The 23,475-nt window shown below is 41.0% G+C and overlaps 1 protein-coding gene across 4 annotated transcripts in view; it reads left to right on the top strand.

Annotated features, from left to right (window-relative positions):
* The window catches only part of psd3l (pleckstrin and Sec7 domain containing 3, like), a 504,243-nt gene that overhangs the window by 108,842 nt on the left and 371,926 nt on the right, over positions 1–23,475 (top strand). For all 4 annotated transcript variants that reach the window (XM_060908177.1, XM_060908176.1, XM_060908179.1 and 1 more), the window contains one exon: positions 15,207–15,981. In XM_060908177.1, coding sequence (XP_060764160.1) covers positions 15,207–15,981 — 775 coding nt within the window. The remainder of the gene's footprint in view (positions 1–15,206; positions 15,982–23,475) is intronic.

Genomic DNA, 23,475 nt, shown 5'->3' with positions numbered 1-23,475 from the left:
AATATTACCTCACTGAAAAAAGGACAAGAAAAATTTCTTATTTTGTGGGCAAGTGGTTAATGGATCCAGTTACGGTAGAATCTGCCAGCTAGAATAGTCATTTACCACATTAGCAATGTATAGAGTGGATTTCTGATTAGTTTAAAGTGATCTTCATTGAAAAGAACAGTGCTTTTCTTTCAAAAATAAGGACCCCAAACTTTTGAACGGTAGTGTACATACATGTCATTTTTGGAACTGTAGGATGGAGTCAAAGGTCCACATTTTCTCAAAAGACAGCTGAGTTTTTTTTTTTTTTTTCTTTTCGAAACTGACTTACTGATGCTATGGTATGTTGTTGTACACCAAGCTTTTTATGCTGTACTTGTGAAGCCATGGTCTAATGGTTAAACAAGCAGCTTTGGGACCAAAAGTTCGCTGGTTTGATTCCCTGGACCAGCAGGAATGGCTGAAGTGCCCTTGAGCAAGGTACCTAACCCCCAACTGCTCCCCAGGCTGCTTGGGTATGTTGTCCGTCGCTCTGGAAAAGAGCATCTGCTAAATGACGTTCATGTAATGTACTTGTAACCAGTGTTGTCGTCAAGTCACTAAACCTCCAGTCTCGAGTCCCCAGTGTTCAAGTCCAAGTCATTAAAGAAAATTTCCAGTCGAGTCCGAGAACCAGACTCCAACCGCACCATTTGACGCTGGCTGTTGCTGCCTTTATATGAAACTGTGTCGGACTGTCGTTACTGCTCAACTGCCCCGTTTTAGTTAATAGGCTACGGATAAAAAGCTTGTTCATCGCTCAGCAAGCCCCGTCCACTATCAACAGAGCAATGAACATAGCGTGTCACTTCCTTCTCTGGGTGGAACCTTACTAAATGACGATTGAAGTTCGAGGTCGTCCCCGTCGTCTCCTCGATAGTTCTTCTACATATGGAACACATAGCAGTGCCCCCCCCCACACTGCACGAGACATCCGTATAAGCAAAGCAGACAATCCTAGGGGCTTCTCTCCAGGCATTTTAGCGCCATTAACGTTAGTTTGTTCCTGAACATGACGTATGAACAAGTGAATGTGCATTTTCTTGCACGAAATTGGTATAAAAATTCATATAAATATAAATATCTTATGCCAAATTAGTATGGCACGTTACAAAGAAATCCGAGTCCTCGTCTTCAATTTACGAGTCCAAATGCAGTTAATGCACGAGTCCGAGTCATCAGTGCTCAAGTCCAAGTCAAGTCACGAATCTTTAAAATTAGGGCACGAGTCAGACTCGAGTACTACAAGCCTGGTTGTAAGCAGAGCTCAGAAATGGAAGAAAAATAATATCTGAGCAGAAATATTAATCAATTATACCATGCACTTAGAGGCTCCGGTTGAAATTATGGATTCTCTGAAGTGACTGGCATAGTGCCATGTTGTGAGCGGTGCAGCCCTGAAGAAAATAGTATGATGCCAGTCACTGAAGAGAATTCATAATCACCGGTGCCTCTGAGTGTATGGTATATTAGATTTATATCTCTCATCAAAAAATTCCAAAGTGAAAGTGTTAAGATTTTATGCCGAGATTCACTCACTGGAGGCAGCCTTGTTTGTTGTTTATGTCGGAGCGACCTTCGACCTGCGCATGTGCAATGTACCTTGTGATCGCCTGCCTCGCTAGGCATGATCATGATACATAGATCTACACACACACTGAAATGCTGACGGAGCCACAGCTGTGACTCAAGTTGGCCATAAAGCTTGAAATTGTGACGTCAGTTCATGGTATATCCAGGCTCACACTATACCCCCTCCCCCCCTTTTTTAATTTTTATTTTTTGACGTCATTGCTTCATCAATGGTGGAACTATTTTGTCACGTGAGCCGTCCTTGGCCAATGCCTGCATGGGAATTTTTTGACGAGGGATAATAAAATATATATATATATATATATATATTTTTTTTTTTTTTTTAATTAATTTTTTTTGGGCTTTTTTCACCTTTATTGGATAGGACAGTGTAGAGACAGGAAATGAGCAGGAGAGAGACGGGGAGGGATCGGGAAATGACCTCGGGCCGGAATCGAACCCGGGTCCCCGGATTTATGGTATGGCGCCTTATCCACCTGAGCCACGACGCCCCCGGATAATAATATTTTAACAGTTCTGCTGATGTGTTCATCTCCAACATGATGAACGCAGCCTAAATGCTTCACTCAGTTCACGGGAATAAGGAGCAGACTTGTAGACACATCTGGAAGAATCCAGGCTTATCATCTCATGCGAAATGAATGTAACGTGATGTCAAAATCAACATGGATGCTCAAAACCGCACCAGCAAGCAATCAGCAATGTAGCACCTTTTATTTTAAATGAATTATATTGTATATACACGCATTTGCTTGAGAAATCATCATACAGACATATTTATGACTGCGTATTACAGTCATTGCAGATAAAAATAAAATTGGAGCTGGGGGAGTGGGGTAATATTCTGATTAAAAAAAAAACCCCCTCAATTTCCAAGATTAAAGTTGTAAATTTATGAGAAAAAACTCATTGTTTATGAGATTGTAAAATCACAAATTTATGAGGGGGAAAAAAATCACAAATTTATGAGAAACAAAACTCAGAAAAATAGTGGTTTTTTTTTTTTTTTGGTCAAGCAACCACATCGCTTCACTTTGCAAAGTTGGATCAACGTCATCACACCGCAGATGCCATGGCTGAGCCGAGAGTTATAGGAAATGCAGTCTTTGTAGGCGATGTGCTTCTTTGACAAAAAAACCCCCCAAAACTACGATTTTTCTGAGTTTTGTTTCTTGTAAATTTGTAACTTTTTATTATAAATTTGTGACTTTACAGTCTCAGCGGCAGTCTGAATTTTTTTCGCGTAAATGTGACTTTTTTCTGCTAAATTTGACTTTTTTCTTGTAAATTTGTAACTTTTTTTCTCATACATTTGCGACTTTTTGCATACATTTGTAACTTTTCCTGATACATTTGTGACTTTTTTTCTTGTGCATTTGTGACTTTTTTCTTGTAAATTTGTGACTATTCTTTTTTTTGTTGTTGCAAATTTGTGACTTTCCTCGTATATTTGTGACTTTTTCTCGTATGTTAGTGACTTTGACTTTTTTCTTGCAAATTTGTGACCTTTTTTCTCGTTAATTTGTGACTTTTTTCCTCATACATTTGCAGCTTTTTTTCTTGTAAATTAGTGACTTTATAAATTTGTGACTTTTTGTCTTGTAAATTTGACTTTTTCTCAAATTTTTAACCTTCTTGTTAATTTGTGACTTTCCTCATACATTTGCAGCTTTTTTCTTGTAAATTTGTGACTTTTTGTCTTGTAAATTTAAATTTGTGACTTTTCTCATACATTTGCAGCTTTTGTCTTATAAATTTCTCTTTTTTCTCATAAATTTGTGACTTTTTTAATCGTAAATTTGTGACTTTTCTTGTAAATTTGACTATTCCTTTTTTTGTTGCAAATTTGTGACTTTCCTCGTATATTTGTGAATTTTTTCCTCATACATTTGCAGCTTTTTTTTCTTGTAAATTTGTGACTTTTTGTCTTGTAAATTTGTGACTTTTTCTCATAAATTTGTAACTTTCTTGTTAATTTGTGACTTTTCTCATACATTTACAGCTTTTTTCTTGTAAATTTGTGACCTTTTTGTCTCGTAAATTTCTCTTTTTTTCTCATAAATTTGACACTTTTATCGTAAATTTGTGACTTGTCTCACAAATTTGACTTTACAATATCAGACAATATCTGAATTTTTCTCATAAATATACAACTTTAATCTCAAAGTCTGAGTTTTTCCCCTCCCCCATATATATATTTATATTTTTTAAACCTACACTGGCCCTAATCCACTGTTGTACATATCCACTAGTTAAATCTACAAACTTGTCGAGACGATTGTTGTTTTGAGGAGGTAAATTATTACCACGCATCACTGTTAGCTGACTCCGTTGTTGCTTCTCTCTCACTTTTTGTACTTGGACGCGAATAGGCAAAAATGATACAAGTTCCAACTTTCCACTTCCTCGTGAAGTTGAACACAGCAGTGAAAAAAGTTGAACCTCACAGGCTTTGCAGCTTTTCATCACAGGGCAACGTAACACGCTCGGAGAAAATCTGCTCTCTTCTACAGACATGAGCTCAGAGAAGCGAATGATTGGATTGGTTAGTGTCTCTGTCCAACCATAGATGGCTGTGGCTCGTTGGGATTCGAACTTGCAACCTTCAGATGACAGGACAAAACCTTTTCGTAAATTGGGAACCTCACGGGAAACACTGAATGGACTTTAAATGTTCCACATCAGTAACTGGACAATGCACATTAAGACCAAAGGTACTTTTTTTAAATATTGTATTCTTTCTAAAGTGTTTTTGGTGTTGGAGGAAATATGTGATGGGTTTAACGCTAAATATTTTGCATTCCTAACATAAGCATGCATATAATTTTTTAAAAATTATTTTTTAAATTGAGGTGTGTTTGCTGTTCGGTAAAGGACGGGCAGATGCTGCCACCTGGTGAACATGTTGTTCTTCAGCACCTCATAAACCAGCTCTGTTTTTGGCCTGATAATCAGAAGTGACCTTATTCACATGGAGCTTTCGGGTTATTCAGTGCTTGCGCTGTGGGTTTTTTTGGGGGGGAATGAAAGAGACATGTGCATGAGCCACAGCTGTAGCTGTGAGACTGGGCGCTTTTCCTATCCCTTCCCCTCTCTGTGTGTTTATAGAGTGTGTACACAGTCCGTCTCTGTTCTCTAACCACACTGGAGTTATTCATGATCAGCTCAGTCAGTACACTCTAATACACACTCTGATACACTCTCAGACCGGCATGACCGCAAGAGGAGGATCTGATAACAGAATAATGTTTACGGATTCCTGTTTACATGGTAAACGTGGAAGAACACGGTGAAGTAGCTGCTCTGAGCACAAAGAGCATCAAGTGAAACACAAAACCCTGAAGCATCAGCTGAGTGGAATTGAATGTGGTGATGTGCAGCTGTGCACACTGGCCTCTGAGCGCTGGCTTAAAGGCGAACTGAAGGCAATTTTTTATTTTTTTTTATTATCAAAATTCTATTTCTCATTTTATAAAATGTCGGAATGCATTTCTGACCGCTATTTTGTCACTGCGATAGCAAGTTATGAGTGTTTGAAATCTGCTCTGTAATCTATCAGTCCATATGTCAAAGCGATGGCCGTAAACGAGATTCGCTGAGACCTGTGCGAGACATCGTAGGACGGAAGTAAAACGTACAGCGGAAATCAAAGTCACCGACATCTGCCGACGTTGTCAAAAGATGCACGCCCTCTTTCGAATGCTGATGTAATTGTAGCACTTCTCTCACTTGGACCTGTATTGTGCTATTTACCACTTATTTAGACTACTAGATTCCTGAGTTGTGAAATGAGGTAATGACTAGAAATATATAAAAACTGTAAAACTTTATTTTGTACAGATTCCTGGTATGAAGAAGAGAAGAGCGGTTAAAAGAAGAGTATTAGAGATTAGAGTTATTAGAGAAGAGAAAACAGGCAGAGTTGCAAAAGCGATACGTATATATCCAATACAAAATTAAACAAAATAGTAATAGAATGTAATTCACATCTGTGCTCTGGGAGTAGTGAATAAATAAAAAAAACACCACTATCGCTAATAATAGTGCACTTCACATTCACTTCCCAGGTGTTCAACTACAAATCAGATATCAGAGTGATAACAATAATAGTGAGCCGTTCAGCTCACTATTAAATTGAGGGAAAAGACCTTACAACTTGTAAACCAGAATAAAATAAAAGCCGTATGGCAATTGTTGGGTATTCACCCAAATACACAACTTTGTACATACAAACAAAAATAAGTGCAAGTAATACTGATACGGTAACAGTGCAATCCCACTCAAAAGTCGTTCACAAAGCATTCATTCACACACAAGTCTATTAAAGAAAGTCAAGTCAAGTTAGAGTATATAAAGTAGGGTCTTCTTTTTTCCAGGAAAGAGAAAAGTATCTTAAATGTCTTATCTGTACTCCTTGAGACAGGAACAGTTGGTGAAGGCGACCTGCAGCAGTTGGCCAGACTGCTACAGGCGCATCAGAGAACGGGGGGTTTCAAGGGACAGGCTCGCCATCTTCAGGTTTTCTCTGGAGCTCGCGGTGAATCAATCCGTATCAAAAAAAACCAATCTACACGAAATATCATGACAGTTACTCATCAACTTCCAATCCAAATTTTTATGTGATATTTTCTATAGCATCAGTATCTCCATCAGTATCAACATGTAAACAATCAGTCAGTACCGCTATAGTGCCCTGAAACATAGCAATGTCTCAGCTGTAGCTAGCTGACGGCTAGTGCAAGCTAACAGTAAACCAACACTAGCTTAAGCGGACCGTATACAGTACATATGAATTACAAGGCAAACAAATGTGAATCATTAAGGAAAACTACATGTATAATGAAAGGAAGTGTATACCAATACACACTATACACTGAAATGTCGATCAGAAGTCAAACAAATTACTATTTCCCTCACAATATTAGCAGGCTAATATTAATTTATTGGTGGGCTAATACCATTACATATTCCATAAACACATTTGCTACGGACATTCACGTCAAGTAAATTCAATGTTAAGATTGAATAACAAAAGTAAACGTGGGAATACCACTCATATTCAACAGGTAAGGGTCTATACTACAGAGTAAATACTTCGATTGGTTTTTGTATAACCTTTATGGCTTCTAAATCACTATTATATTCACTATGGAAATTCTGATTCACGAAGCGTTTGAATAACTCACCGAAGTTCTTCAGGTGTATTACAAAAGAGAAAAGGTGTTCTTCAAGTAGAAAACGGGAAAAAGAGAAGTTCAACGGTGGAAAGAAGTATAAGATGTTAAAGAAGAAGCTGTAAAAAGTTATATCAAGACAAGTTCAAAGTGACGTTCTAGGGTTCGTGAGGTTCGAGCTAAAGTCTTGACGTTCAATTTACAGATGCGCGCGACAGAGTCTATGCGCATGCGCGTGCGGTGCATTAAAATCTAGCAGGGCTACATAATCAAGCCAGAAGTTTTCCCTGTGTCCGAAATATAGTGTGGACCCCATGTTGTAGCGCTGTCCGAAACCTTAGTGAGGATTATGTGGGAAATGCGCTCAGTATAATATGTATTTATGACAAAAATACACGCATGTATTTATTATTTTGAAAACCCACCAGCCGTCTGATCTGGCACGTTTTAATTGAGCGACAGCAATGACGTAAATACCGGCGCAACGGACGAGCCCTTACCCTGTCGTCTTTCCAACTCTTCTCTACTCCACGTTGGTTCGAAGTCGTATGGAATAATCTCCATCACTGATGAAGCTGGCAAATCTCAAAATGAATCTAAATTGGAATGATATAGCGATCTGGCCGCTGCGTAAACAGTTTTCAAAATGGCGGCACTGACGCGTCACGTTTGAAGTCTCGCACAAGTCTCGTGAAGATCGCGCGGATAAGCGACGCCTGCCGTGGACCAAACGAACTACATTCAACACGGTTAAAAACCGAAAAGGCTGATGAGTATAATGTAATATGCCAATACGAGTCACGATATAATAATAATTTCAGTTTATATAGCGCCTTTCTCAAAATCCAAGGTCACTTTACAATTATAGGGAGGAAAAAAAAAAAGTCCACCAAATAAAGGTCAGGATGTCATTCCAATGGTGTAGCAGCCACCGTCCCACCAAAAGGCGCACGAAAACAGGTCCCCCAGCTGCCGCACCACCGCCGGACAACATCACTCGGAACACCACACCATGGATCTATAAAGCGAGCACAGACGCACTGCCACGCAGAGCACTGGCATGTCCCAAACCGCCTGCACAGCCGCCGCGACGCCACCGAACACCATCGCTCAGAACATCACGCCAAGCACTAAAGCACCGCTACATAGAGCGCTGGACAACCACGATGTTAGAATGAGCAACGAGCTCACTGCAGTCCATAGCTAGGAGCACAGGCATCACCCACGGCGAACCAAGGCCCGGAGGGAACCGACGCCCAAAACTGGGTCCGGAGCTACAGCACAACCGGTGGACAACAACACTCAAACAAACATCAAACTACACAAACACCAAAAAAAAGGGGGGGGGCCCTCGGGAATACATTATATCAATGAGTGTCCCCACAAAGATTGAAGTACAAGAGTGTGTGCGCACGCATGTTCTTATGTACTACCGAGGACCTAATGTCCCCGTAAAGGTAGTAAAATCTGACAATTTCGACCTTGTGGGGACATTTGGATGATCCCCAAAAGGAAATTGTTGTTGTTTTTGGACAAAAAAAAAAGAATCAAAGTTTTCTTTTCATTACTGAGGTTAAGATGAGGGTTAGATTTGGATGCAGGCACAGCATGAATTAACGACATTAATAATTATGTCAGCGGAAGGTCCTCATAAGGATAGTGAGACGTGTGTGTTTGGTTTTTTATACTATTGAGGAGTCCTGGGTACTGTATGACTTTAAACTCCAATTCATGGTGAGTCTCAGGTCTGGGAGGACTTGAGTATTGGAGAAAGTGGAGTTGCCCCTTAATCACCATTGCTCCCAGGTCCGCTCTGACCCAGAGTGGTAGCACCTGCCTGGGTTCCAGCTATGGGTTAAATAGTACATCAGCAATAAGGCGCTGGCAGCAGGGCGCTTTTCGGTGCAGTGCGGCAGATGAACCCAACATGGTCAGTGGCGCACCACCAGATGGCATGCGGAAGAGCCAGTCAAATGGTCAATGGATGGCATAACTCAGCAAGTCAGTTGTCACTGCGGGGCAACTTCAGTACCCGTCAGATCTGTGGCACTTTTTGTGCACCACTTCGCATCAGGTGTGGAGGTCCAGAGAGACAACACGATGGGGGCACGACATAGTTTGTCTTGCCTTACTGTCCAAGGCGCTTCATTAGGAGAGGAGAATAGTATACGAGCGCTCACAAGGCCAGACATTCTGTGGCAGCTCAGCCGGGCTATTCGTGCCACCACTGCGGGCGGCTCTGGTGCGGGACTCGCGTTGTCCCAAAGTGGCGTTTTTATTCCTCTTCCATCACAGCGAGACATTTAATTTAAAGATTACATTTATTTCAATTAAATAACCTTAATACATTTAAAAAAAAAAATCATAAAAGCAATTTCAGAAATTGCTTTTATCTGTACGAATCCTGTTATGAAATAAGGAATTTTTTCAGTAACAACCCAAAGCATGGGGCGGCACGGTGGTGTAGTGGTTAGCGCTGTCGCCTCGCAGCAAGAAGGTCCGGGTTCGAGCCCCGTGGCCGGCGAGGGCCTTTCTGTGCGGAGTTTGCATGTTGTCCGCGTGGGTTTCCTCCGGGTGCTCCGGTTTCCCCCACAGTCCAAAGACATGCAGGTTAGGTTAACTGGTGACTCTAAATTGAGCGTAGGTGTGAATGTGAGTGTGAATGGTTGTCTGTGTCTATGTGTCAGCCCTGTGATGACCTGGCGACTTGTCCAGGGTGTACCCCGCCTTTCGCCCGTAGTCAGCTGGGATAGGCTCCAGCTCGCCTGCGACCCTGTAGAACAGGATAAAGCGGCTAGAGATAATGAGATGAGATGAGATAATGAGAGAGAGACATTTAATGTTGTGGGACATTTTATAGTAGAAGTTAGTTCCTGTTATCACTTACTTTATAGCAGCTATAAAGTATTGTTCATTCACCAGCTTTTTTTTGTTCCCCTTTGTTTCTGTAATGAGACAAAACAAAACAAAAAAACCCTTTCCTGTGTCAGAAAACGTCGTTACAGTGTAACCTTAAAGTGCTTATAGTATATTGTAGATTTCTTCCAGAAATGCTAAACGTCTCCACACAGGAAACTATACGCATCAGAATAATGAGATGTTTGTTTAATTAGTTTATGTGGACCATCTGCTATACAGGTCCCTGTGTAAGGTGTTTCGAAAGAAAACGATAAATATATTCGAATAAGAGTGATGATGTAAACCTGTGATTTATATTACAGTCAGAACTCCAGGCAAAGCTGCTGCTATAAAAAGCAAAAATTTTTTTTTTCTTTTTCAGCCAATCGGATTTAAGAATTCAGCAGAAGGAGTTATCGTTTAGCTTGAGTATTTTATAAAGTGTTTGAGTTCATGTTATGACTCCTGGTTTTAGACGTGGTTCCGCATTGAGCTGACTTTGTGCTGCTGGGCTCCAGTTTTCAGATTTGTGATGCAGCTGGTAAATGAAGTACACAAGTCGTGCCTCCTGGTGAGTTTCAGGCCAGATGGAGCGAGTTCAGATGTATTGAATGTATTTTTGTGACCTGATTCTAGAAGTCCGTTAGCATATGCAAACGTGAAACGATCCTGTCAGGAGCCAATAATAATCCAGAGCACAAAAGCAGCGCTTTAGGGATGTTTATGAAACGAAAGCAGCCACGCAGGAACACAAGTGTCTGTACAGTGTGAAATCACTAAACTACGACAACCTGGATATGGGGGGGAAAAAGTGGCTCGGGGCCCGGTCCAACAACACCCATAACTAGAACTCCAGCTCTGACTATCCCTCTGCCTGAATTTAGTTCCCGTCTGGAGCAGTCACACCACAACTGTAATATCACTTGGTCCTGACACTCGGGGAAATAAATACATGCAGCTTAGGAACAGTCATGGAAGTTTTTTCCAAGTAGTAGCACGTTATTCTGGGTCGTACTGTACAGCCTGGACTTCAAAACAACCCATATACACTAATACGGATAGATCACGGTGTCTCTCTCTCTCTCTCTCTCTCTCTCTCTCTCTCTCTCTCTCTCTATATATATATATATATATATATATATATATATATATATATATATATATATATATATATATATATATATATTGTTTACCAGCTAGGAGGTCCATATCGTGAAATACTGTGACCGAGGTCAGTATTCAAGGCCGAGGTCACGGTATTTCACCATACGGACCGACCTTAAGCTGGTAAATAATATATATTTATTTTTTTCTTTACCAAATTCTAACAGAAAATGAGAGCGCCCGAAAGCGAAAACCGAGCCGAGCCGCCATTTTGAATCCTCATTCACGGCTGTAATGCAAATGGCTTCCTCCTCGGTATACAAGTGCACTTCCATGGCAGGAAAAAAAAACTACATTTTGCCGCCTATGTAGTCCCCTATTTATACAAATAGGAGTCATTCAGGATTCAGCCATGTTTTTGCTCGGCGTTGGCAACAGTTAGAGGTTTTTAGTTTTCTCCTGCAATGTTTTCTTTTATTTCTTCTTCCTCAGGGTAGTAAAACTCGCTTTCGCTGTGAACACTGTCGTTATCGCTATCCATGCTGTAAAATTAATGCTATTCTCCTGAGAAATGCTGGCAAAAATTTATAAGATTTTTGATAATCTTATAAATAAATCTTATAAAAAAAAAAGATAAATGTTGACAAAAAATGCTACTATGTTTGTTGTTGTGAACGAGCGAGTCGCCAGAGGTCCGTAACTGGGGTCCGTATTGTAGGATATGGACCCGCTCGCCAGCCAATCAGAGCGCAGGATTTGATGGAAACCGGACCGCAAAAAAAAAAAACAAAACATGGTTACGGATTTTAATACGGACACATCACGGATGCTAATAATTTACGGATTGGTCACGGAGGTTTCAGTATATTACAGATCGGTTACCGATTTCATACAGATGATGCATCACGGATTAAAAAAAGTCGAAAACAATTAAATCTTTGGACTGCCGAAGTTCATAATTAAAATATCTTACCTGCATTTATATGTTTACTTTATTCATTTGCTATTGATGTTTCACGGAATATCACATATCCATGAATAAAAGATCCGTGCTTTTGTATGATATTTTTTATTTTCCGTGAATCTGTATTCCGTGACTTCATGATGCAACAAGGATGTATGAAGATGCTCAGGGAAAATAGGACGTGCTCAGACAACGTCACATGTGAGCAATGACCTGATTGGTCAGATGTTTTATCGGATCAGGTCCAGGCCTGGAAAAATCGCTCCAGAAGCAATCTCAGCGATACGGATAAACCCAGGCCTGGGCTGTAGGGATCGTTATCGATCTGGTGTGACGATCAACCTCTTAAACTGCAGGGGAAAGATTGATTTTATTGTTGTAGTTATTGGTAGTGTGTGACCGAGCTTTAAAGCCTTGAGCCGGTAGGGTGAGAATTCTAGGTTTGTATGTATTGCAGAAATGTTCAAACTTATGTATATGGGTCTGTCTTAGAAACTGGGTACTGTGGGGATACCCCACTAAATATACTCGGTCAATAAACTATACGGTTTTGAGTGCTGATGTTGGTTTTAATTTGAAATAAAATGATGAAAGAAATAATACAGATAAATCTAAATCTTTGATGTGAATACTCTATTCAGAATTTGGCAAAAATTCTGCAAATTTGTGGAAAAATGGCGGCTTGATCTGGGACATGATAAATGGTCGACTACATCGCATTCCCTTAAAAAGGTTGTAGTCCACTGAAAAGTCTACAGTTATCACTAATTAATTGTATTTTAAGTTGTAACTTTATACACCTAAGGATTGGTGCGCTCACAGAATAATCATAACCGTAATAAAACATCATGGAAAATATTTGATCACCGTTGTAACTCCATTTTCCGCAAACCCAAAACCAATACGATCGTGTGTTTTGATCTAAACGGAAAGCCTCAGGGTCGAGGTCACTACCTCATCAAAAGTAGGACCTTAAACTCACTACGCCATATAAAAATTTAGTTATAAATCTGCGATTTTGTTTTTTAAAACGAAAGCTGAAAGTTAGGTATAGAATATGTTTCTTACAGAACATGTTACGATGGTAGCTGGTCTTGTATGAATTTCTGAGCTATAAAATGAGTTGTGGTCTATTTTTTACCGTAGCGTGTTATTTGTGTGCGGGGAAGGACACACATTAACAATTTGCATGTGTAGAATGGAATTTTCCACTCCAACAGTTAGAAGTTGATCGCGCTTCCATTTGCGGTCTTTCTGTTACGCGGGTGATCTGTTCGGACGTTATCACTGAAAAGGCGAGTTTTGACAGTTTTATTTTGTTTTAGTCTTGCAGTATAAGGCAATAGAATGTTTCTTTTTCATCTTAGTTTCATATTTCATAGTGTTTGCGTATTTTTGGCCAATATTTTGCAACCATGGTCAATTTAGATCGAACTTTTGATAGAATCTACGGCCAGTCATTTTGCCCCGCCCCCGCCTCGCGCTCCGTCCGGTGCGGTAGTGATGTCCCGTTGCTCGCGCGCCGCAGCAGAGACCCGCGCGACCTTCAGCCGGTACAGTCGCTGTTCTTTTACCACCGCCGTTATTCTCATCTTTCCGGTGTGTTCTTGATTTTTCCATTGTGTCCTATTTCGCCATGTCAAATACCCTAAATGTATCATATTATTCATATTTAAGTGAATAAGTCATCATAACTTGGCATTTTTTAACCCAAGCAATCAAAAAGAGGAAATGTATTCAATATTTTCACTCATCTGTGAAGGAGGGGCTTTAATTCTTCATGACGTAGTTATTTTATATGTAAATCAATTTTACAAAAGCATTTGAATTGTAATCAGGGCTTTGAACCGGTTCAAGGAACGAAAACGAAAACCGGGAACTTTTTCTATTTCACATAGAACAGAAACGAAACCAGAAACTTTATTATTTTTTATGTTCCGGAACAGAAACGCTTATTAAAAATAATGGTAACCGGTTAATACCGGTTTTTATTTAGTTCCTCAAAGTTTCTGTAGCCTACAAATAAAAAAGTCATTCTTGTCCTGCGCAAGTTTCTATGACCCGCTGGGGTTCACTTCCTGTGTGACGTTCGCTGACTGAATGGAGAGAGCGGGAAGGTGGACTACTATCACTTCTCCATGTGATAAGTGAGTAAGTGCATTACTGAGTGTCTGAGCAAAGAAGAGCCTGAACGATGCAACCTCCCTATTGGCTGTTTGTAAAAATGTATCAGTTGTTGCCCTTCCCACGGGAATCATCGCGGGCTCGAGAGACGAGACCTGACGAGTTAGTTCGTTGGTAGCAGAACAAAATGTCTGGACACAAATCGGGTTTTCAGAAAAGGAAAGAAAATAAACGGAGGGTCGAAAATACAAAAAAGGAGGCAGAAAATGCAAAACGAGTTTTAAGGTCGGACAAATGGTTACTTTTCTGAGGCAGCCCGCCGTGGCTGCAGGCTTTCAGTTGTCATTGAATGGTTACTTTTCTGAGGCAGCCCACCGTGGCTGCCTGCAGGCTTATTTATTATAGCCCATTTAGTTAAAATAGTTGATCTAAAATGTTTATAGTTATAGTTATGTGATGGTTGTCCTGATTTAGACTGGTGGGGTTTTTTTTGGGGGGGGGGGTTGCGCGATGTTGCACCCGGGTCCAGATTAGGGCAGAACCGGCCCTGGCTACATTTCAGCTGTAGTTTGTTTTATGTATGTATGTACTTGCATAGATGTGTACTTGGTCTTCCAATATGGCGCCTAACAAAATCTTGCGGCGCGGTGACGTCATGCGGTAGCCCTCTATAGGGCCTGACTAGCCTTTGGTAACACACTAAACGAATTATCTTTCATTTTTGGCACTTTTTCTGTTTGTGTAGATGGGAAGACATACTGAGAATCCAAATCGCCAATATTTGAAATAATAATTGTTTTGAATTATTTCTTGTCTTATTTAATGAAGGTTGTAATAGAATTAGCCTACATTTGGCTTAAGCTGGATGAGACAGAGACATAATTTTATAGCCATTTGTTAAACAGATGACAGGGAACATGATTTCATTCCCGGAACGGTTAATTTTTTTGTTCTAACCGGTTCGGGAACGTCTATTTAATGGTGGAACCCAAAACCGGAAACGTTAAAATTCCATTTCTGTTCGGAACGAACCAATAGGAAAAAAATTCTGGTTCAAAGCCCTGATTGTAATCAAAAAAATTTCCACAGTGGAGGCCAGATAAAGCAAGATACTATCTTTATTCTTATTAAACATGACAAAAGAAACATTGAGTGTTAGGTAAATGCAAAAAAAAAGGAAAATTAGAAAATTTTTTGACCATAATGTCCCAAATGAGAGAGCAGTTTCTGAGACCGACCCATATTTGAAGTTTCAACATAAGTCACTTTGAATGGTTAATAAATGACCCTCTGTTTGTATGTGCTGTGTGTGTTCTGTTCAGCCTCTATATGTGACTCGAACCCCCAGCTGGAGGACATCAGCTCAACCCCCGACCCCTCCATCCAGGAGGATGAACTGGACGAGACGTCATTCTTTCAGGAGATCGACCGGGAGCTCACCGAGCTGCTGAGTGGCCTCACAGCCAGAGCCCGGGATGTTGCGGCAGCCGAGCAGGTCAACCAATCAGGAGACGCCGCTTCAGACATGATCCCCTGCAACGGGACGCCGCCTCCTCCTCCTCCGGGCGCAGCCCATCACGCCTCAGAGCTACAGAACGGCACCTCAGACTCGGGGCAGTCCGAAAAGCTGAGCGACGTGACGTTCGACTCGTGGTGTGAGGCGCTGATTCAGGACCCGAGCTCAGCGCAGGAGCTGCACTGTGTGAGCCCCGTTCTCGGCCCAGACGCCAGGAATGCACCCGCAAGCCAACATAAACCTGCGCCGGTGCCTGTTATGGAAAAGAAGGAGGGAGGCAAGAGCGGTGACTCGTCACCAAGGCTTCTGGATACCTCTCTGGATGAGTCCAACAAAATCCTGGCGGAGATCCCCGGCATCTTTAGTGCCTTCCTGGATGGGGCCAAAGCGCGAGAGAAACCCCAGAAGAAGCTGCGCTTTGTAGAGGAGCAGGCTGACGGAGAGGTTTTCCTGAATGGAGAGGCTGAAGAGAAGGAAGAGACGATTCAGGACATGGAGAAACCTTCTCAGGACTCAAAGACACTCAAAGCTGCTGTGCCAGCGGTGTGTGCTTCCAAAGTGACTGAAAACAGCTCAGCCAGGTATGAGGCTTACACTGTAACTAACACACACACACACACACACACACACACACACTGGATTAGTCATTAGCTAGCAGGATCATATTCACATTTTCCTGCTGATGTCGCAGTAATAATATCTGACTACGCTTCTTTTCACGAGCACCACATGGACTGAAAGCTGGTGGCTAACGGACGGCTGTGCTACGTCTATTTAGCCACCAAATATTTTGACAGATGTGTTTCTTGGTGTTGTACAGCAGTTCTTTGTAATCATTAGTGCGTATCCATCATTTACACGACGACGACGACTTCTTTCAACTCCGAAATGAGTGAGCGCAATCGCTGGGATGCGCTGCTCTTATTATTTTGAACACAACGCTCATATCAGAGCACAGAATATCGGACAAGCCCCGATACTGATCTGCTCTTGATGCTCGGTACTTCACACTGACTGAAAGTAGAAGGCGTGTCGTTTGGTTATTTCTCGTTAACACACTCCCTTCTCACGTTCTCTTATTCTGCAGTTTACAAATAAATCAAAAGATATATAAATATTCAAATATCACTGTTTAATAATGGGCATAAAAAAAAAAATATCTACCACCTAAAAAGTAGCTCGAACACAACTGGCTTGTTGCTAGGCAACAAAAAACGTCCGTATTTGAATCTGTCGAAAAAAAAACATTTTGCCGAACTTGTAAAGTAGCTGCTAGTTTGAAAACGTCACTAGCCGCCTCGTTAGTATAACAGCTTTTATTCTAACCACAATCACTGGATATGAGCAATCACTCGCTCTGATTGGCTGCTCTACTACTAGGCTATCAGCTCATACAGTAAACTGCGAGTAGAGAAAAACAAAATGGCGGCGCGTGCTGCTGAACCAACCGCAGACGAAATAGTCCCCGTGTCCGAAATCTCACACTACTCACTATATAGTGGACGATATATATATATATATATATATATATATATAGTGAGGTCACCATTCTGTAGTGCTGTCCGAATGTATAGTGAGAATTATTACACCCTGTATAGTGGAGTCAAAGTTTCCCACAATGCATCACTAAATGTAGTCTCATCTCATTATCTCTAGCCGCTTTATCCTTCTACAGGGTCGCAGGCAAGCTGGAGCCTATCCCAGCTGACTACGGGCGAAAGGCGGGGTACACCCTGGACAAGTCGCCAGGTCATCACAGGGCTGACACATAGACACAGACAACCATTCACACTCACATTCACACCTACGGTCAATTTAGAGTCACCAGTTAACCTAACCTGCATGTCTTTGGACTGTGGGGGAAACCGGAGCACCCGGAGGAAACCCACGCGGACACGGGGAGAACATGCAAACTCCACACAGAAAGGCCCTCGCCGGCCATGGGGCTCGAACTCGGACCTTCTTGCTGTGAGGCGACAGCGCTAACCACTACACCACCGTGCCGCCCACGAAATGTAGTGTTCAACCAAACATCATGCATTGCAGTCACGCTGGGGGGGAAAAAAAAAGGGCAGATGACAGAGAGGACCAACCAGTGCAGCAATATGATGAATATTATGTATAAATTTCCATTTGACTTTCGATAATGATATGCTGAGTATTTTTGAATTTTGTTTAACTGTTTTTAATGTCGTAAACATTACGCCATTATGCAGAGATGCCAATCACTACAATTCGTGCATCGTCACTACGTTTTTGACAGTAGCACTACGAGGCTACGACCGTCTATTCAGTTTATATGGGGTTCATACGATTTTAGCATGGATGCGGTTCGAAACATGTGAATCTATAAGGGTTCACGATATTTTGCCGGTGTTCGGTACATTTGAGGCCAGTTATCGCTTGATAATTCAATATTTTGACTGTATTTATGGTCAAAGTTTGCTTCGATGGGCGCCGCCATCTTGACAAGCATTCTGCGCGTGCGCAAATTAATTATTGATGCAACGATGGAATGTCGAGCAGCCCATGTCACTAGGTATTGAGGGGCTGTCGGGGTGTTGTGACCTCACAAACTATCGCTCAAAACATGAAATCAGGGTTGTCATGCACCCAAAACACCATGTTCCGAATATGCAATGAACATTTCACGATATATTCGCAAAAAGAAACGAAACACTGTTGGAACTGAAACAGTCATCTTCTGAAGTAAATCAGTCCGAACTGAATAAGTACTCTGACTCGATATTGATGAGATTTAAAGTGAAAGGAAGTTGATAAAAATTAAAAGTAATCAAAGTGACTTGACATTAATCATGGGAATAAAAAGGAAATAGACATGTTCCAGTACAACTGTTTGAGTATTTGCTAATTGAGTGTTTCAGCATATTCTCTACGGACCCTTTTCACGTGACGTCACGACAAACGCGGCGGCCATTTTGGACATGTACTACCAGTAGTTTACCACAGCCAACATTGAGGAACGGCAGCAAAGAAAGTTTTTACTTTCAGCAAGACTTCCATCATGCCACTATATTGTTGTGCGCCTGGATGTAGTAACCATCAACACACAAGGCAAGGGTTATCATTTTATCAGATCCCGACGGAGAAGATGGATAGCGGCCATTAACAGATTGGCAGCCCTCGGCATACCAGCGCTTGTGTAGTGACCACTTTGTTGGAGGCAAGACGAATAAAATTAGCCAGAAAAGGCATTACATTGCTGTTAACATTCTGTGGCGGCGAGTGTGTAACCAAATAGGCTAAAATAACCCATTGTAACCTCTTTGTTCTTCTGTAGTAGCTATTGTTGACTAGCTAATGTCAACAACATCATAGCTGGTATGTTACTGTAGCAATGTTTACGTTCAGTCATTTGGATGACTGTTAAAACCTTTCAGTCTCAAGTTTTTCCTTTACTGTATTTACTAGTTTACTGTAATTATGATCCGGCAGCTATTTACACCGGATCCAGTGTAAATAGCTGCCGGAGCCAACGTCCGAGGTTCCGGAGCGCGCTCCGGCTTGCTCCCCCTCAAATTAAGCAGCGCGCTCCGGCTTGCTCCCGGAGTGCTCCGGCCGAGGTTCCAGAGTGCGCTCCGGCTTGCTCCCCTCAAATTAAGCAGCGCGCTCCGGCTTGCTCCCGGAGTGCTCCGGCCGAGGTTCCGGAGCGCGCTCCGGCTTGCTCCCCTCAAATTAAGCAGCGCGCTCCGGCTTGCTCCCGGAGTGCTCCGGCCGAGGTTCCGGAGCGCGCTCCGGCTTGCTCCCCCTCAAATTAAGCAGCGCGCTCCAGAACCTCGGCCGGAGCACTCCGGGAGCAAGCCGTAGCGCGCTGCTTAATTTGAGGGGGAGCAAGCCAGAGCGTACGTCAGTGAACAATCCTGGTGGAAGCAGGTAAACGTCGTTCTCTAAGCCTGCTAACCTCAATTTTTGCAAATACCTCTCCCTCTGCTCGCCCTGTAAATGCCCTACGTCGCTGGATAGTGAAGGTATTTTCTGCATCTCGCTCCTTTTTCTTTTATGTTTTTCGTTTGTCGCCTTCCTCGCATTCAAACCGATTCGAGCCGAAGTCCACTACATGTCCAAAATGGTGGTCGCGTTTATGAAGGTCATGTGACTGAAAAGGGTCTATAAACATTGATGGCATGTAATCTGCATTTGTTTCGTAAACTATTTGAGTGTTTGCTAATTGAGTGTTCCAGTATGTTATCTATAAACATTGATGGTATGTAATCTGCATTTGTGTAGTCAAGTTAAGAAAATAATATTCACTGTTTGAAAGTTGATTGTATACAAATTACCAGTAAATTGAGAAAATCATGAGTGATTTGTGGTTTGGTTTTATTTTTCAGATAATTGAAAAAAAACCCCAAACAAATCAACAATTTTCTCCCCCCAAAACCAACGTGTCCCAGTTCGCTTTAGTCACCTGTGTTCACTCAGAATGGCCCTAAAAAAGCACCAATTTCCGAAATTTTCTCGGGGGGCTTACAGCGCCCCCCGAACCCTCAGCTGGATTGGACTCGCTGCGGGCGCTCCGCTCATATGCATGTGTCACTACACATTGATTTCACAAAAGGTTGGCATCTCTGCATTATGGCAGAAAGCATGGCTAGCGATCTGGCACGTTTTAATTGCGCGACAGTAATGACGTAAATAAAGGCGTGACGGAGTAGTGTCCGAAAGTGTTTTTTCATGAGCTCACTATATAGTCCTCTACATAGTAATTCCATATATAGTGAGTAGGGAATAGTGAACGAGTGATTTCGGACACAGGGAAAAACTCTACTCGAAAACAAAGCACCAAAGAATACAAAAAAAGGCACAGCAAAATATGGAGTGAAAGTATTTGATGGTAAAAATGTATCTTTATTTTTCAAGAATTATCTCATCTCATTATCTGTAGCCGCTTTATCCTTCTACAGGGTCGCAGGCAAGCTGGAGCCTATCCCAGCTGACTATAGCTGAGAGGCGGGGTACACCCTGGACAAGTCGCCAGGTCATCACAGGGCTGACACATAGACACAGACACCCATTCACACTCACATTCACACCTACGGTCAATTTAGAGTCACCAGTTAACCTAACCTGCATGTCTTTGGACTGTGGGGGAAACCGGAGCACCCGGAGGAAACCCACGCGGACACGGGGAGAACATGCAAACTCCGCACAGAAAGGCCCTCGCCGGCCACGGGGCTCGAACCCGGACCTTCTTGCTGTGAGGTGACAGCGCTAACCACTACACCACCGTGCCACCGTATAAAGTTTTTATTTATCGAATTTGCAAAAAAATAAAAACGCTCCGTTTCTCAAAATCCAGTGAAGGTGGAGAGAATAAAACAGTTATTCCACTCAATCTTTTTTTTTTTTAAAGATTTTTTTGGGCTTTTTTCACCTTCATTGGATAGGACAGTGCAGAGACAGGAAATGAGCGGGAGAGAGAGAGACAGGGAGGGACTGGGAAATTACCTCGGGTCGGAATCGAACCCGGGTCCCCGGACCCATGGTATGGCTCCCTATCCACCTGAGCCACGACGCCCCCATTCCACTCAATCTTGGTGCTACGCGCTTCTTCGGCTATCAGCTCATGTACGTCTCGATTTCATGGAATAACTGTTAAATATACTGGAGGTATCATAATAGAACACTACATTACTATACTTACCATTTTTAAAATCTCTGAAAAACAATTATTTTCCAGTCCAGTAGAATTACAGCACTTGACCGTTATTGTTGGGTTTGTGCGCCATCTAGTGGTAGGAATAAATTTATATATTCAAAATCGTACCATGGAAGTTGGTGATAAATGTCGCACCTGGACGAACTCAAAGTTTGGAAACTACTGTGTGTAAATAATCAATGTTGGAGTCATGTGGTGTCTCCTCAGTTACTGTTACCATCCCAAAGTTGATTATTTCAATACTTTCAAGACTCAATATCTTTCAATGCTGTCACTTTTTTTTTCGCACAAAAAAGAATTAATCACAATTCTTGTTTTTAGCACTATTAATGCACAGTCACATGTACAAAACACATACACAGGTAAATCTTTTATATCGTTACATTTTTATATTTATAGAGTCAGCTTGTTCTTGGGATTTTTTAAAAAAATTCTATTTTATGTTGTACAGCGTGTCTCTTTCTTTTCGCATGTCTGATAACTTGCTGCCGTAACCAGGCTTGTAGTACTTGAGCACTGATGACTCGGACTCGTGCGTTAACTGCATTCGGACTCGTAAATTGGAGACGAGGACTCTGATTTTTTTTTCTTTATTTTTTGTAACGTCATAATAATTTGGCATAATATATATACATGCATTTTTATACTAATTTTGCACAAGAGTGTCACACTTGCGTGTCTTGGCGCGTGCATCAGATAGACTCTCGGGTGCGCTACGGACAGCTCGCGTACCAAGTGGACTCTCTCGAACGCGCTGTAAACGGTTTCACATAAAGGCAGCAACAGCCACCCTTAAATGGTGCGGGTGGAGTCTTGTTCTGTGTATTGCCAAAAAATATACAAGGAATGTTTAGTGAGCGAGAGGGGGGATATAATCTAAGGGGAGACCTAAATTTTAAAAAACCAAAGGTTCGAACAAATATGAAAAGCATGTGCGTATCGAGCTGTGGGCTGACTTTATGGAACAGACTGGAGACAGAAATAAAACAAAGTGCAAATATAAATCTGTTTAAAAAAAGGTACAAAAAATATTTTTAAACAAGTATATAGAAGAGGAAGTATGTTAACGGAGGATGATGAGGGATAAATAGAACAGGGTTGATTGTTATATTAGAACTAACTTAGTATATGGTATATATTTATTTATGGGGCTGGTTTATATATTTATATTTACAGGGATAGGTATGTAGTAGATATTTATTTTTGTAATGATATGATATATTTATATAGATATTTATGAAGTGTATATATGGTGTGTGTGTGTGTGTGTATGTATATATATATATATATATATATATATATATATATATATATAGATAGATAGATATTTATGAAGTGTAGTATATATTTATTTTTGTAATTAAATATTTATATAGATATTTATGAAGTGTGTATATATATATATATATATATATATATATATATATAAAATTTATATATATTATTTATTAATTTATTTGTAGTTATATATTTATATAGATATTTTAGAAGTGTATATATATGGTATGTAGTATATATTTTTGTAATTATATATTTATATAGATATTTATGAAGTGTATGGTATATATTTATATAGGTGTATTAATGTAGTTTGGATTTCGGGGTCGTTAAAAAGGGGTTGGAAATTAAAAAAGTATTGTACTTCTTCCCACTCCTTTTTCGAACAATGTACGGTGTTTTGTAATGTCTTAGCTCTTTGTTATTTTATTTATTTTTTTATTTCTCGTTTTCTTTCTTTTGTATGTACAAATAGTTACATTTTTTTTTTTGTACATGTTCGAAATAAAAAATAAATTCAAAAAAAAAAATCTTGGACTTGACTCGAAATTTTCTTCAGTGACTTGGACTCGACTCGGACTTGAATGCTGGGGACTCGAGACTGGACTCGGACTCGAGGTTTAGTGACTCAACTACAAGACTGGCTCTGACGTAACACTTTCCCAGCTTGGGATCAGGAAAGGACCTCCATCCATCCATCACTTTCATGTAACATCACACAGATTTTGTTTTTGTTTTATTCCTCTGACATCATGTCAGTCTGGTAACGATTTACAATGTTTTATTTGTTCCTGAACAGCATGCCATACTTTTTAACCGTTTATAGTTGCATCTAATGCTGCTGAAAGCCCGCCAATTAATTAAATTACTTCCTCACCAGCCTCACGCTTTTCTTTCTGTTGAAGTTAGAAAGACAAACTGTGGCTTGTCATGTTAGAGAGAAACGGCATGGTGGAAAATCTTCAAACCTGACACTGGAGACTCCGTCCGAAAACGTTAAATAAACATCTGCTCACAGAAAGCTGAACCACAGCAATGATGATTCGACATTTTTCTGTGTTAAATGAACATACTTTGAAAAACCCTTTTCTTGTCAGACTTTGAGAATGATGTTGAG

Source organism: Neoarius graeffei, chromosome 25, assembly GCF_027579695.1.
Source record: "Neoarius graeffei isolate fNeoGra1 chromosome 25, fNeoGra1.pri, whole genome shotgun sequence".
Taxonomy (NCBI): domain Eukaryota; kingdom Metazoa; phylum Chordata; class Actinopteri; order Siluriformes; family Ariidae; genus Neoarius; species Neoarius graeffei.
Note: the sequence above shows the minus strand (reverse complement) of the source record. Positions and strands in the feature narration are given on the sequence as shown.